Source organism: Pinus tabuliformis, chromosome 2_1, assembly GCF_031772625.1.
Source record: "Pinus tabuliformis cultivar Carrire ecotype Pingquan chromosome 2_1, CPIR1, whole genome shotgun sequence".
In the NCBI taxonomy this organism is placed as follows: Eukaryota; Viridiplantae; Streptophyta; class Pinopsida; order Pinales; family Pinaceae; genus Pinus; species Pinus tabuliformis.
In genome coordinates this window covers 867,568,181-867,585,528 of record NC_142299.1, presented here as the reverse complement: position 1 = coordinate 867,585,528, position 17,348 = coordinate 867,568,181, and the positions used below count along the sequence as shown (strand labels likewise).

Below are 17,348 nucleotides of genomic sequence, written 5' to 3'. Positions count from 1 at the left end.
TATGTAAGCAGGTGTGCATAAGAACAACTCTCCTCAAGACAACTCAGTGCTGAAAACTCTTAGTTGATGGGTATCCCTCTCCATAAATGTGCTAAGGGTCAATCAAATGTGTCAACAATGTTACGTAGGACCCTCAAACACCCGTCAAAGTTCAACCACAATATGTCTAAGCCTCCAAACAAGAGATGATGATGCCAACTAGGAAGACAATGCACATCATCTAACCATAGTATACCATTAATAATCCATGAAAAACAATCACACCATGGTGACGTGCTTTAGGGGACAACAATAATAGGCAAGCAAGTGTGCATAAGAACAACTCTCCTCAGGACAACTCAGCGCCCACTGATGGTAGTGGTTGATAATTTCAGAAGTGTCGAGGAGAGTGTATATGCACCAGTAACAATGCCTTGTGTCCATTGAATGTCCCACCAATATCATACTGCAAGCCTCTGACATGTGATGAAAATCACAAGAACTGGATTGTGACAACAATCATGAATGTAAGGCATCATACAATACGAGGGGTAACATATGGCTAATAGTAATATGCATGGGAACACCTTTTTTGGTTATAACTTGTAGTTCTATTGTTGCAATTCCTGAATGGTTTTGATTCTTATCTCTATTTTCTTTTTCTGTTATTATAAAAATATTTTTATATTTTTCTTGTACTTTCTGTTTCCCTGCCATTTCCAGATCCTGGCTTTTCAAAAATCTGGCAGATCCTTATCCATACCCTGGTAACTTTGACCAGACCTTTCATATCCACTGAGACGATGCCCTCTCAAATAGGCTTGGAGGAGCACCTACTTATTTTTGGCTCCTGTCTATCACACTAGTCTAAATGACCTGTCTAATATATGTGGTTATAGGAGATCTGTTTTGGAAAATAATGAATCATGGGTGTTCAGATCCCAGTCTAAAGTGGCTGTCAAACTTCATCTTTTTGTATCTGGTAGAGGGGCTAAAAAACTCAGAAAAACAGGCCCAAAATAAAGTTTAAATACATATATACTCTCTGAAGTATGCAGATGCAATTATGTGAATATCTTGTTTAATTGAAAGCTGTCATTTACTTACCAAAAAGTATGCATGTAGATAGATAGATAAATATAGATGCTTATTGATAAGTAGACAGTAGCATAAACCAGTGTAAATAATGATGTGATAAAATACCTAAATGTATGCAAATGTTTAGTATATGTTTGTCTTTGTGTAGTATGTGCAAATTCTGCAAGCACTACAAATTAGTTGGTAGATGGGCCCACATTGTTCTTTTAGTATGTCTAGGTATATATATGTGTGTGTGTGTAATTCTTTTTGTTTGTTTTGGTATGTGTGTGTATTTTCACGTCATTAATGGTAGCATAAATTAATTACATGTAAGTCATTGTTATAGAGGATAGGTGCGATCTTGGACACAAATACAAGTAATTTGTGCACATTATCAGATGAGTTGGCAAGGAAATGCTTTTACATATGTAGTTATATTTATAGTCACACACACAAAATGTTGAATGCCACATAAAAGCAGTCTGTCAAATCTCGAAGTTGTGCGTAACTTTCTTTCTGATATTTTGTTTGTTTTGCAGGATTTCTTTACCTGATCAAGCATATTAAGCAATCTCTCTCATCTAGGTAAGATGGCTGGAGCACTAGCACAATCTGCAATTCTTCCTGGTGGAATAATCAGTACAAAGTATGGTCAAATTCAGAGCTCTAAAAGAGGAAAAGGAGTTCCAAAGATGATTGGTAAGGTGCATTCACGATCCTTTAGCATGCGAAGTTTCACTGGATTGCGCCAAGAAACATGCATAGATAAGGTTGGAAGTCCTTTAAAAGACTTTCATGCAGCAGTAGCAGCTTCAGTTTGTCTCCCAGTGGGGAGAGGCAATAGAGGGGTGGTTGTAGCTATGTTTGAGCGTTTTACTGAGAAGGCCATCAAGGTAATTATGCTTGCTCAAGAGGAAGCACGACGCCTTGGACACAATTTTGTAGGTACAGAGCAGATTCTCTTAGGTCTTATTGGTGAAGGGACTGGTATTGCAGCAAAGGTCCTAAAATCCATGGGAATCAATCTCAAGGAGGCTCGTGTAGAGGTTGAGAAAATCATTGGCAGAGGCAGTGGGTTTGTTGCTGTGGAGATTCCGTTCACTCCAAGAGCAAAGCGTGTGTTGGAACTTTCACTTGAGGAAGCTCGACAACTTGGTTTGTTATTATGGCCTTACAATCTCTATTTTTGAAACAACAATATTATTTTTTATTTTTTTTATTTTATTCATCTGTTCCTTTTCCAAGGAAAAATCTTTATATTCCTTGGAAAGAATATATATGAGCCTGCCCCATAGGGAACTAAACATAGAAACTCGAAACTGTCAAATTGTTGTTACAACATTTATTAATGAACGGCGAGCTATTCTCAATGTTTCAATTCTCTAAAATCACATTATTTTATGAATAGTGCAGGACACAACTACATAGGATCTGAGCACTTGCTTTTAGGGTTGTTGAGGGAAGGTGAAGGTGTTGCAGCTCGTGTGCTTGAGAATCTTGGAGCTGACCCCAGCAATATTCGTACGCAGGTATTTTTCTCAAAGATGTTGTTATCACCTGGGTGATGAACAACTGAAGGGATTCTATAATGATATTGGTTCCTGGAGGTGATTGAGATTTCACTCCATCGTCATCAATCATTTATGTACTCTTTGCTGTTGTAATTATCAACAGGTAATTCGGATGGTTGGAGAAAGTACAGAAGCTGTTGGTGCTGGAGTTGGAGGCGGTAGCAGCAGCAACAAGATGCCGACTCTTGAGGAATATGGGACGAATTTGACAAAACTGGCAGAGGAGGTACACATTGGAATTTGGCATGGTTCTTCGTTTACTATATACTAATAGTGTAAGCCATTGCTAAGTACGGACATATTGCTTTGCATTCAGGGCAAGCTTGATCCAGTGGTTGGAAGGCAGCCACAAATAGAACGTGTTACTCAAATACTGGGACGCCGTACAAAAAATAATCCTTGTCTTATTGGTGAGCCTGGTGTAGGAAAAACAGCTATTGCTGAGGGACTTGCACAGCGAATAGCTTCTGGAGATGTTCCAGAGACAATCGAGGGTAAAAAGGTATAGTTTACTTGGCTATACTGTTTAAAACTTTGTTTTACATGCTTAGCATTCAGAGTGATGTCTTGAAATGTGACATACAGGTTCTTAACTATTCTGGCTGTGATGGGGTCATGAAGCAGTAAACTCTTTCAATTTTGTTCTGCCTAGAGTAGGGAATTACTGATACAAAACAAACATATTTTTTCCAGGTCATCACTTTAGATATGGGGTTACTTGTTGCTGGTACCAAGTATCGTGGAGAGTTTGAAGAAAGATTGAAGAAATTGATGGAGGAAATCAAACAGAGTGATGAGATTATACTCTTCATAGACGAAGTTCATACTTTGATTGGAGCAGGTGCAGCAGAAGGTGCAATTGATGCAGCCAATATTCTGAAACCATCTCTTGCACGAGGTGAACTTCAGGTAATTCTGCTGGATTCAATTGTTGAAAAATTGGATATCATAACTATCTTGCCTATTTCTCGACTTACCAAAAAATCCTGCTACAGGGATTTTCTAATGTTTTAATATGGGTATTATCCTTCAAAAAATAAATAATGTTATTATTGCAGTGTATTGGAGCCACCACCTTGGATGAATACAGGAAACACATTGAGAAGGACCCAGCGCTAGAGAGGAGATTCCAACCAGTACAAGTGCCAGAGCCAACTGTTGATGAGACGATACAGATACTGAAAGGTTTACGTGAGCGATATGAGATTCATCACAAGCTTCGTTATACTGATGAGTCTTTGGTGGCTGCTGCAAAGTTGTCGTATCAATATATCAGGTATATACTCCACATTTAGTGTTCACATGTGTTAGTTTCCATGTGCATTTTGATAGTTCGTGAGGTATGAGGGATATGTGATTTTTCACAACTACATTTTGGTGATAGAGTTTTATTTATCTAGTCAACTATGTCAGGAATAGTATAAAAGTTTGTTCTTTGATTCTACTGTTTGCTGATGTGTATGTAAATATATTAGGCTATGTATAGTGCATCTTATTTGTTTACATTTCATGCAGTGATCGTTTCCTTCCTGACAAAGCAATTGATCTGATTGATGAGGCTGGTTCTCGAGTACGCCTTCGCCATGCACAGGTGATTTAACCTTCATAGTCATATATCATTATAATTGATAGTATTGCATTCTGTAAAAGGATTCTTTAGGTCACATTATTTTTAGATGTCTATTAAATCTTTCTAGTGCTAATTTTCTATTAAGCAGCTTCCTGAAGAGGCTAGAGAACTTGACAAAGAACTCAGACAGATTACAAAAGAAAAGAATGAAGCTGTTCGAGGCCAGGACTTTGAAAAGGTATGTTACTTTGATTGGTAAATTTCTCATTTGGTTAAATCATCGTATCTTTTGTAAAATCTATAAAGTTGATCACTGCCGAAATTTGTAGTGATTTATATTCAAAATAAACTTCTTTATTTTTGGTGGGGATGTGTTGTGTGCTGAAAGGCTGGAGAGCTACGTGATCGTGAGATGGAACTTAAGGCACAAATTTCAGCTTTAACAGAGAAAGGAAAAGAGAAATCAAAGGCTGAGAGTGAAGCAGGAGATGCTAGCCCATTAGTAACTGAGGTAGATATTCAGCAAATTGTATGTGCATGGACAGGCATTCCAGTTGAAAAAGTGTCAACTGACGAGTCTGACAAACTTCTGAAAATGGAAGAAACACTCCACCAACGCATCATTGGGCAAGATGAGGCAGTTAAAGCTATCAGTCGAGCTATTCGCCGTGCAAGAGTTGGCCTTAAGAATCCAAACAGGCCAATTGCTAGCTTCATTTTCTCAGGACCTACAGGTGTTGGCAAATCGGAGCTTGCCAAGGCATTGGCTGCGTACTATTTTGGTTCAGAGGAGGCAATGATAAGGCTAGATATGAGTGAATTCATGGAAAGGCACACTGTTTCCAAGTTGATTGGTTCACCCCCAGGATATGTAGGCTACACTGAAGGAGGGCAACTAACTGAAGCTGTTAGGAGACGCCCTTATACAGTGGTCCTTTTTGATGAAATTGAAAAGGCTCATCCAGATGTCTTCAATATGATGCTTCAAATTCTTGAAGATGGAAGACTGACAGATAGTAAAGGACGGACTGTGGACTTTAAGAATACCCTTTTGATCATGACTTCTAATGTCGGGAGTAGTGTGATTGAGAAGGGAGGCCGTGGAATTGGTTTCCAGCTTGATTACGATGAGAAAGACAGCAGCTACACAAGGATCAAAAGTCTTGTCAATGAAGAGCTGAAGCAATATTTTCGACCTGAGTTCCTGAATCGACTAGATGAGATGATTGTGTTTAGACAGCTCACAAAGACAGAGGTGAAGGAGATTGCACATATAATGCTGAAAGAGGTCTTTGAACGTCTTAAAACAAAAGAAATTGATCTTCAAGTAACAGAGCGGTTCACAGACCGAGTTGTAGATGAAGGTTATAGTCCCAGCTATGGCGCAAGGCCACTCCGTAGGGCAATTATGAGGTTATTAGAGGATAGCCTGGCTGAAAAAATGCTTGCTGGTGAGATCAAAGAGGGGGATTCAGCTATAGTTGACGTGGATAGCGAAGGAAATGTTACTGTGTTGAATGGGAAGACTGGCACAGTAGGGCCGTCAGCCACTGCATTAGCTGCATAGAAAAAAGGTCCATTCATTTGAGTGGCTGGGCCAAAGATTGGTCAACTTGGCTCCATCCGATTAAATGTAGGTAGTTATTAAATGACAGGATTTCTTTTGGGTTTCAATTTGATTTCTGAGTACTTGTTAGATGATGTTCGCTGTAATTACCCTAGTTCTGAGCATCTAAAGTTGTAGGATATACATTGGATTGTTCTGAACTTTATTGACATAATGAAAACTTTGAAATGTTGCAAGTATAAAAGAGATGTTAAGGTTGTCTCTTAAATTCTTCCAACCATTATTTTACACGAAGTTCTTGTTGTGGCTTGGTTGAAATGGTTTTGTGAATGTTAAAAACTAGAAAACAAATCAAAGTGAATGAGATTCATTCTGAAACTGTTGGCAGTTTATTAGCCGCAAATTATAAAATTTCATTGTAGATATTTGGGTATAGATTGGTATCCATTTAAAATTGAAAGCTTTTATTACTATGTAGTAGACACTATGTTGAGAATATGAACGAAATTTGGCCCAACTACAGTAACCTCTGAAAGGATGATATTTTCGGGCATTAATATTGATGTTACCTGCCACACTAGCCAGCAGGTCCAGACAGTAATCACATTTCATATTAGAAAGTGGCTTATTATTATTAGAACGCTTTGATTGCACTTTGTAAATGTAATTAATTTGCTTGTCGTATTGTGGACATGTGAAATCCATTTCTGGCTTTAATTTGTTTGTCATGTTATGGACTTGTCAATTTCATTATTGGGATGGCATGTGTAAATGAGTGATACTGATGTTGCAGATATGGGTTCCTTGAACAAAAACCAACGAAGTACGCAGTAGATAGTAGAGCCTGTAAAAAAATTGAATGCTTGTTAGTGTGGATATTGCATTTTTCCCTTTCGGCATAAGATCTAAATGATAGCCAACTTAGCGACTGGCTGCTACAAATGATAATCAACTTTCTTGAACAGGAAACTACAAAGTACATAGTAGATACCGACTTTCTTGACCAGGAAACCACGAAATACAGAGCAGATAGCCTACTTTCTCGAACAAGAAACTACGATGGAACGGTATATAGTAATCTGTAAAATTATTGACTGCTAGCTTGTGTGGATATTACCTATTGCCCTTTATAGGCATAAGAGCGACTGGCTACTGCAAATGATAGCCAAGTAGGCGACCGACTACTGCAAATGGTAACTTTCTTGAACAAGAAACTACAGGCCACCGCAAATGATGACCAACTTTTTCGTGAACAAGAAACTACAAAGTACACAAATTTGAACGCTAGCTTGTGGATTTTGCCTAATTGCCTGTTGCAAATGATGGCCAGCACGCAGTTAGAGAGTAGGGTCTGTAAAAAATTGAATGCTAGCTTGTGTGGATATTGCCTATTTTGCCCTTTAGGGCATAAGAGCAACTGTCTATTACAAACGCATGATCAACTTAGCGAACTGCAAGAGTGTTGTTGACAAGTATTGATCTTAAGATGCGCAGTTAACCAATTTTTCACTTTGCCACTGGACCATGAACATGTTGTGCCAATTTAAATATATCCTTAAAAGAGGTTTAACAATTAAATATCTCTTTTTAAAAGAGCATAAGTGGTTAACAATGTATTTTTTTTGTTTTGAATGAGAGGGCTGCCGATATCGTGGACTAATGTAAATATATGCTTATAAGAGCATTATACATTAAAGATGTATTTTGAAGAATGAAAGGGCAAGCCTTTTGGGCCAGATGAAGTCAGTCAATCATAGAAATAAAGTTTTGGATAGTCATAATTGACGATGATTTTGTAACAACTTTATAATCGAGGATGATTCTGTGACGATAACATCATGCAAGGAAAGGGACACCCATCGAGGATGATCTTGCAACAACGTTTTATGGAAGGGCTTTATACATTAAAGATGTATTTTGAAGAATGAAAGGGCAAGCCCTTTGGTCTAGAGTCAATCATAGAAATAAAGGTTTGGATAGTCATAATTGACGATGGTTTTGTAACAACTTATAATTGAGGATGATTCTGTGACAACATCATGCAAGGAAAGGGGTACCCATGTTTGAGGATTATCTTGCAACAACAGTTTATTGAAGATGGAAAGAGATTACCATGAGGAGCATGAAAGTCCCTTTAATGATTAGGGCGAGGAGAGGAGAGGAGAATATTAAATGTAAATAGAATTTTAACACAGGATATAGCAATAATATAATAACCACAAGTTAAAGATACTAGACATTTTATTGGAATTTTTAATTATGTTAGTGTTGTCGTATTGACTCTTTGTTAAGCTTTTTGCATCTCGTGTAAATCGAATATAAACATCCTATATGACTTTGAAGAATGGTTTGCAGATGCATTGTTAGGTGAATATGTTGTTAGGTTTAGCATCACTGGAAAAATGTGGTTGTTTTTGAAAATGTCAATTCGTTGTGATTAATCCAGAATCTAAATATATATAGGCTTTGAAGAGTGGCTATGTTGTGCTTGTAACGGAAGAGATTGGTATTTTCTAACACTAAATGAGTATGGAATTATCTCTGAATGTCTTGTAAAATAAGGTTATTTTGGAAATACCAATTTATTAAAGTTGATTTTTTTTAACAAAACATGGTTAGTGTTGATTCTTTATGATTAATGTTATCAGAAATGGCAATACCATAAATATTTGAAAAATCAGAAATGGCAGTACCTTATAATGATTATTATTACTTCGCCTATATAAACTTAGCTTATAAGAATACCTTACCTTCTGAATTTGTGTTTTTCAAAATGTCTTCATGTGTAACCTTTGCAAGTGATTGGTAATGTTATAATTGTAATGTGTCTTTATTTCAAAATTTTGAAAAAGAAATAAGATAGAGAATTGAGTCTTTGAAATATTTTCTTTGTTATCTAAAGATATGTTAGTGATTTGTAATTTTATCATCACAATTTACGTAATTTTGATGTTATTAATTTCAAAATTTCAAAAACTACAAATATAATTTATAAATTTTGCGGTGAAAGAATGCTCATGTCACGTTCGCTTTTAGTGGAGAATTTTCTTGTAATTAAAGTTCAATTCTCACCTAAAGACTAAATCGTAGCGGGTACTTGTGTTTTATTGACTTGTTCAAGTATGGGTTTTCAATAAAATTGAATGAAATTCAAAAATTAATAACACATTCATTGTTTATATATATTTCCTACTTTTTTAATTAACATGTTTTTGTATTAACTCAAATATAAAGATACCATTATGATATTCTAGGTCCTTGTGAATAAAAAGAGACTTTCTACTTATCTTTTTTTTGTTTTGGTGTTTCGTGAATTCTTGCAAATGATTTTTATTATAATGAAAAAGTATTACATTGAGAGCTGTTCTAGACAAGCCTGTCTTGCCAATAAACTAGATCAGTCCACAACTCAAGATAATTGGTCTATAGTCATGTACTCCCTTCACAAAGACATATCAATGCTATTCAGTTGAAGGGACTATAAACAAAAGAGAGTTACAATATTTGTAATTGAGAGCAAAGAATCAAAGTGAGACTCCCTATAGCTATTCAAAACTGTAGTCACCACATACAGAATAATGAATTGCATGCTTGATGATTGTATTCAAAAACAAGAAGCAAGGAACTACAAAATTGATGATGCCATGAATGCATCATAAACCAATCCAAGAGTGCAACAAAAACGAGAGCCAAGAGTGTTGATTTCTGGTAGCATCGGATGTGCTCTAAGCCTCAAAATTTGTAGGGAGGTTATGACACCTATTCCAGAATACCCAAAAATCGTTTTGGGAAATTACACTCAGAGACAGTTTTATTAAAATAATTAATTATTTTTAATGGGTGTCTAAGTCTAAACTTAGGAAATTAAAGTAATTAAAGGGTATTAAGTAAACTGGGGTTGAAACTTTTAGAAGAAAACGAGGATCAAGTCGAAATGATCCGAGTCATTGATTAGAATTTAATTTGCGCTATTGATTACTCAAATGGAGGATTATAAGAAGAAGCTTGATGGGCATTTGTAAAACACATCGAGTGAGATCAAGGGATCAATTTCTCAAGAGAGCACTTTTAGAAGAAAACGAGGATCAAGTCGAAATGATCCGAGTCATTGATTAGAATTTAATTTGCGCTATTGATTACTCAAATGGAGGATTATAAGAAAAAGCTTGATGGGCATTTGTAAAACACATCGAGTGAGATCAAGGGATCAATTTCTCAAGAGAGCAGCGCAACAATTGCCGGAGAAGTCATCAAGGAGATTTCTTGCAGTGAGGGGCATGGATAGTTTTTCGGTTGGAGAGTTTCCTGATCCAGGGATACATTGCAGAGAAGGCAGAGAGAGATCTAGAAGAGGCAGCGCAGTGCCATGCAGAAGCAACACAAAGCTTTAGAGGGAGTTTGAGATTCAGTTGGGAAGTCGAGTTCCAGAGCCAGAAGTCGGGGTGTGAGACCGAAGGGCCAGAGGAACGAAGTTCCAGACAACAAAAGATCCATGGAAGAGGTGACGCAAACCCCAGAGAGGTTGATGCAGATCTGCGTAGGTTGCCGCAGAGCCAGCGTGGGGCCAGCCATCCAGGGCCTGGATCAGTGTCGGTTCACCAGTGATAGTGTGAGGTATTTCTCACTAATTTCTCTGCCAATTAGATTCTCTGTATTAGATAGCCAGTAAAGCATCCAAAGATTGTATTTAGAAACTAACGCATAATAATACAAACCCTCCACTGCTGCACCAGTTTTCCCGCATCGGGTTTTTCCGGGGACATTTGTCCAAAAACAACGGTGTCACTTGTGTGTGTTATTTCCTTCTTGCTCAGTGTTTGTTTCCACATATTATTTAAATAATGAAGGTCACAGTGTATTGGTTTTGATATTTACCGTAGAACACAGTGAATAATTTGTTTAATTATTTAACAAATAGAAGAAACTTAATTAGTTGATGCAGTAGTGATTTAGGGATTCCCAATTCTCACATGGTATTAGAGTGCAGACTGGAAGAGCCCAGCGCTGAAGAGGAGGGAGATTGAAGTGCTGCATAGGTAGCAAATCAATCCCCAGAGGGATTGCGCAATCCAGGCTAGGAGGGAAAAATTCTTGAGGAAAGTCTCTCTGAGTGAGTTGACAGAGAGGTTAGATATCCAGATCGAGATTTGTCAGTGGCAAAGGGAGCAACGTAGTAGAAGCTTTAGCATAGAGCAGTATTCAGGTGAGACACAGTTTTCTGGCGCAGTTGCTGGGGCAGAAAAACATCAGAAGAAGGAAGGAGACACTATTGAGGGAATTTTTTCCTCAGAGAATTCCTACCCAGGGAATTCGATTTCATAAGTGATGAGCAACAACAAAGAGGAGTAGATATACTAAATCTCGTAGGGAGTGCGTAGGCCATCCTAGCATCTGCACAGAGGAGAGAGGAGGTAGTTCGACATCTTGTTGGCAGAGATGCTAGCTAATGGGCTGAGAGATCAAGATCGGTTGGACGAGGAATCCAACTATGTGATCTAGAAGACTAGGATTTCCTATCTTCTGGATGAGCATAATCTCAAGGCCTATGTCGATAGTGTGGTCACTGAACTTGCAAATGCAGATCCACTCAAGAAGTACAAGGCTGAAATGGCAAAGACCAAGCAGTTGATCCTCGATGGAGTAAGGGATCACGTTGTATCTCACGTTGCTGGCAAAGGGACAACCAAGGAGATGTGGGATGCCTTCGCTACGTTATATCAGGGATCTTTCGAGCAGCGGAAGATGTACTTGGAGGAGAAGATGAGATCCACAAGGATGCTGAAGGGGGAACGCATTGATCTATTCCTAGCAAATCTTCAGGAGGTCTGAGATTCGTTGGCAGTTGTAGGATCAACGCCTCAACCTACCGAGATGGTGAGGTTGGCCCTGAATTCAGTGTCAGAAGAATGGCAAGTGTTTGTCCAACGTATCCCGGGCATAGAGAGATTGTCAGATTGGGAAGGGATGTGGGCTGCTCTTTAACAAGAAGAGATGAGACGAGACTTAGTCAAGTGCGAACTTGATGGCAGTGGTAGCAGTGGGACAAGTCCAAGGAGGAGGAAGAGAACAAAGCCCTTGCATCAAAGGGGCAACAAGAGCAATAGAAGTGGAAGAAGGACGTCTCGAAGATCAAATGTTTCCAGTGTGGTGAATTTGGTCACTACACTATACACTATCCTCTAAAGAAGAAGGACAAAGACGAGAAATATGATCCAAAGGCTGCAACTGCAAAGATTGAGGAGGAGTTTTCCATGGTTTCCCAGATACTTCCAGGGGAGAGGTGGGGTGATCTAGTACTATAGTTCGAAAAAACTGCATATGGGAAGGATCCTTGAGGAGTCCACATCTTAGATCAATACCTTGCTACGGGAGCCCATATCAGAGGCAACAGGATGGACCAATGTCAGTTAGTGCAGAGGAGTGCCAGAGTGATAGTTGCAGTGGCTAGGAGCGCCAAAAACTGAGTAGCGCAGAGTACAGTTGGCAGTTGTGCAGTTCACATAGTGTAGAGTCAACAACAATGCAGAGGCTTCAAAGGGTCAGCGTAGAGACTAGCAATAGTCAGAACTCTAGCGATAGATGCATCATGCCGAACATCTGTTCAACGATTTTGGATGCTTTTCTGTTGCTGTTGCAGTATCAACAAAAATTGGAGAAGGTTGCAGTGTAGATGCAGTGTTGGCAGTGGCAGGGCCAACAACAACACAAATCTAGAATTTGTGAGGGTTGCAGTGTAGATGTAGGGTTCGCAGTGACAGGGCCAACAATAGCATAGATGCAACATTTGCGCAATGGTTGGTGGGCAGTGATGTCAGACATCAACAACGTAGAGGGAGATGTTACAGAGTCGGGGTGATGCTTCATCATGTTGCATTAATAGAGCACATTCCTTTCTAAGAGGGAGTGTTGATTTCTGGTAGCATCGGATATGCTCTAAGCCTCAAAATTTGCAGGGAGGCTAGGACACATGTATTCCAGAATACCCAGAAATAGTTTTGGGAAATTCCACCTAGAGACAATTTTATTAAAATAATTAATTATTTTTAATGCGTGCCTAAGTCTAAACTTAGGAAATTAAAATAATTAAAGGGTATTAATTAAACTGAGGGTGAAACTTCTAGAAGAAGGCGAGGATCAAGTCGAAATGATCCGAGCCATTGATTAGAATCTAATCTGGGCCGTTGATTACTCAAATGGAGAATTATAAGAAGAAGCTTGACGGGCATTTGGAAGACACATCGAGTGAGATCAAGAGATCGATTTCTCAAGAGAGCAACGCAATAGTGGCTGGAGAAGGCATCGAGGATATTTCTTGCAGTGAGGGGTAGAGATAGTTTTCTGGTTGAAGAGTTTCCTTATCCGGGGATACATTGCAGAGAACGCAGAGAGAGATTCATAAGAGGCATCGCAGTGCCACATAGAGACAACGCAGAGCTTCAGAGAGAGTCTGAGATTCCACTGGGAAGTCGAGTTCCTGAGCCAGAAGCCGGGGTGTGAGATCGGAGGGCCAGAGGAACGAAGTTCCAGACAAAAAAAGATCCATGGAAGAGGTGACGCAGACCCCAGATAGGTTGACACAGATCTGCGTACGCTGTCGCAGAGCCAGCGTGGGGCCAACCATCCAGGGCCTGGATCAGTGTCGGTTCGCCAGTGATAGTGTGAGGTATTTCTCACTAATTTCTCTGCCAGTTAGATTCTCTGTATTGGATAGCCAGTGAGGCATCCAAAGATTGTATTCATAAACTAATGCATAATAATACAAACCCTCAGTGGTTGCACCCATTTTCCCGCATTGGATTTTTCCGGGGACATTTGTCCAAAAACAATGATGTCACTTGTGTGTGCTATTTCCTTCTTGCTTAGTTCTTGTTTCCACATATTATTTAAATAGTGAAGGTTGCAGTGTATTGGTTTTGATATTTATCATAGAACATAGTAAATAATTTGTTCAATTATTTAACAAATAGAAGAAACTTAATCAGTTGCTGCAGTGGTCATTTGGGGATTCCGAATTTTCACAAGGAGTGCCGGTGAGAGCAAGGACAACAAGAGCCAAGAGTGCAAACAGAAACTAAGCCAACCATACCAGCGCCATCACATCATTTGTAGGAGAAGTCCATTCCAAGGAGATCAGTGGGAGATGAGAATCAATGAGAGTGGCGTTGAGTTTCGCTGAGGCGAGGTAGCAATCGGGGGTTCTACAGTGAAAGGCACATCATTAATAACAGTGGGAGCCTCATGATCCTCCACTAATTCAGCATTCCTATCTAGAGACTATGTATTTCTCCACTCTAGCCATTCTGGTATCAATATCATCAACGTTGAAGCGAAGATTTCGTAGCATCCTTTTGATGTCTTCCTGACCCGCAAACAACTTATAATTGTCGATTTGATTGTCCTTTATAACTATTTGTAGTAGGATGCCAAGTTGTTGGTGCGGATTGATAGAATGAAGAAAGTGTAGGCGACGTTTCTTGAAATGCCCTGGATCCAGAGCCCAATTGCACCTGTGTCCTAAGATTTCGAAATCAGAAAAATAAGATCTCCCTCCAAACTCTTTCAACTCTAGTGGAAGAATCTCTCTTCTGACTTCTGGAGGAACGAAGTAAAAAAAATTCACCACATATTCCCATCCAAAGAGCATTGAAGAATCAAGGGCTAGTATGTATATTAGGATTCTTCTCTACTTGATAACAATTTTTGAAGCATTTTTACAATTATCTTAGCTTGATTTTCTTCTTATTATTAGTGTGTGTGTTTCATCAAACTGCTACCAAAACCATAAAGGCAAGAAGACAAATGTTGGCTCTCTGCCAGGGCCAAAACCTCTCTCTCTTAGAGAGGAAAACCCTTCGGTAAGTTTCTTTTATTGAAACTTCTTATTGATCAATGCCAAATCCTAGACCCTTGACTAGGATGTCCTCTAAGAACAAGTCAAGTCCTTCCTCTATTCTGTACTTTAATCCCTGCACATAGACTTCCTCCTTCCAACACTTTTCTCCCCAGCGCTTCATCCTCCTTCTTTGCTGCTTGTCTAGAGATAGACCTTACTTATGTGAGCTTCTTGATGAGATGTGTTTCTTCTTCTCTTAGAGATGTTCTCTACTTAAGGAGACACCCTTCTTTTGATTCAACTTGATACTTCTTGAGATATGTCTTCACACTGAAGTGGCTGTACATCAGCCCTAATTTTCCCACGTGTGGATGGTTCCCTTGGAGAATAAGGATCTTTTTATCTTCGATAGAGAGAGGGACTTCTTCACTTGACTTGAGAGGCCTTGTAGGCCTAGTAACTAGCCCAAACACCAACGAAACTTGAACTATGATACTATTGCTGTTGTACTTGCAATCTGTCCTCCTTCTCTTCGCACGTGTGACTGTTTCTAGCCCTAGAAACAATCCTCTACCTTCGCTGAGCTTCCTCCTTCCTTCGCTGCACTTTTGGGGACCCTTTAGACTTGCTTCTCCTTCCTTTTCTCGGCTTATCTCTTCGCTAATTTTAGAGCTTGCTTCATTGACTTTATGAGGGAGTGGACAACCTCTATATATGGAGGGTTGTCCCTCCTCTAGGTCGACATTAGGCCGACATTCTGTCTTTAGGATGACTTGACCATATCTTCATTATTTTCATCATTTTTCTTCTTTTGGAGGACATTGCTGCATGGAGAGGACTTGCACTTGTCTTGGAGGTATTCCGTCGACCTTATACATAGTGTAACATGCCCTCTAAGGGTCTTACATAAATACATTGAGCTTTTGACTTCCTAGAAGCACTTAAACATGTTCTTGACCTACTTCAATGAGAAAGAAACTCATTGACAAATAATATAAAAATAATTTATCTTTTCTTGAATAAATACAGATGTCAAAATTACATTTATGAAGACCGAACGTAGTTACATTTCCTTCAACACTCCCTCTTAACTAGGGAGGTATTCATATAACATTTCAAGGTGTGGCTATGTTTCAATCTTGAAGAATTCACATAAGAGAAACCAGATTTGCAATGCGTATGTTATAGCATCATAATAACCAACGTTGTTTCCACAACAAGGGCTTGACTGACAACTCTATCTCTCAATAGATCAGAGCACAATGTTGGCGAGACCAATGACTTATAGACACCTTAGTCATTGTCTCTCAAGGTACATTCCCACCTGCGTGTTCATTGAGTGTGACCTTCTAGGACTATTCTTATCTTGGGTTCCCAGCCCTCAAAGAATATCGGTCCTCTTGCCTACTCTTGCCTTGGATGCCCTACACATCCTCAAAGAGTATCAAAAGCTAGATGATTACCCAATCCTCCCATTCTTTCTTCCCAAATGAAGATAGGGATGTTGTGTCTATCACTTTCTCTCAATTGAGGAAGACATGCCCAAGTATCCTCTGACAAGGTACTTGTCCAAGTTCCTTTGTAATTGGGAACTTGTTATAACTCCATCTTAGTTAGGGACTTGTCCATTCATTAACAACTTCTTCTTTGTGGGCCCTCCAGCTACTTGATCTCCTTCCTTCCTTTGATGTCATGAAGTCTTTGTTCGAACTTCTTCTTGAAGGGCACCATCCATTGATCACTTTCCTTCCTTCTTTGTCATGTCATTGCTTCCTTCGTGGAAAGTGGCCTTCTTGTCACATATCAGTTTCTCTTGTTATCTGCTTATTCCTTGTCATCTTGTCTATGCTTTAGACTACTCTTCACATAGATGCTTCTTTGTACTTGCTTGTTCGCATGCTTTGATCTAGTAGTCCTTCATGACTTCATCCTGATATTGCTTCAACATTAAATGGTGCTTTTGCTGGATGGATTCTTCATCATGACATCTTCGTAGAGTAGAATCAATTATCTGCACCTTTCATATCTCCAAGGCCTTCATAGGTGTCAAGGGTCCTTTGATCTTTTCCTTTCTTAGTCAGAGTTGTCTTGCCTTCTTTCGAGAGATGTCTTCAATGGATCTTTTTCAGATAGTGATTCTTTGTGATCATGGTTCTCTTCACATGCTTGATCTCTTTCTTCATTTGCTTCTTCTTGGATAGATTGGTCAACCACTTTCTGCTCCTTGTGAGAGCACTTCTTCATTGCTTGCTTCTAGGACTAGTCAACATTTCTTCTTTACTTGCTTCTTAGTCAGCAATCTTATACTCCTTGTGTGAGTATTTCTTTTTGTTTACCTTCATTGCATTGTAGTGCATGCCTTCGATCATGTCATTGGTGAAAGATATTCCTACTTGATCATGTTATAGAATAGTTATTCCCATGACTCAATAATATACAAATGATAACATGAATAAACTTTGATGCATACTTACCTCATCTTGATTCTCCTTTGATCATCTTAGCTTCATTTGGTTGTCCTTGGTGTGGCCCTTCTTGCTTCATCTTAGCTTGCCTGCATATCATCTTTTTATTGAATCCCATGAATGGGATTCCCAATGAGATATCTGCTTTTGTTTATGAATCTTCTTTTGAAGATTCCATCATGGGATCTTAAAGACCCTTACCCTACAAATGTTTCTTTCCTTTTGATGATGGAGGCCTTCTAAGATTCTTAACTAGAATCAATTTTCTTTCATTGTGGATGAG

General features: G+C 39.0%; 1 protein-coding gene across 1 annotated transcript in view; it reads left to right on the top strand.

Annotated features, from left to right (window-relative positions):
* LOC149203420 (chaperone protein ClpC1, chloroplastic) overlaps window positions 1–6,055 on the top strand; it is a 59,661-nt gene extending 53,606 nt beyond the window's left edge. The window contains exons 2-10 of the mRNA XM_089403428.1: window positions 1,599–2,214; window positions 2,473–2,588; window positions 2,734–2,856; window positions 2,947–3,132; window positions 3,324–3,539; window positions 3,689–3,906; window positions 4,146–4,221; window positions 4,349–4,438; window positions 4,589–6,055. Coding sequence (XP_089259554.1) covers window positions 1,650–2,214; window positions 2,473–2,588; window positions 2,734–2,856; window positions 2,947–3,132; window positions 3,324–3,539; window positions 3,689–3,906; window positions 4,146–4,221; window positions 4,349–4,438; window positions 4,589–5,767 — 2,769 coding nt within the window. The 5' untranslated portion in view covers window positions 1,599–1,649 and the 3' untranslated portion in view covers window positions 5,768–6,055. The remainder of the gene's footprint in view (window positions 1–1,598; window positions 2,215–2,472; window positions 2,589–2,733; window positions 2,857–2,946; window positions 3,133–3,323; window positions 3,540–3,688; window positions 3,907–4,145; window positions 4,222–4,348; window positions 4,439–4,588) is intronic.
* The last annotated feature ends 11,293 nt before the right edge of the window (window positions 6,056–17,348 follow it).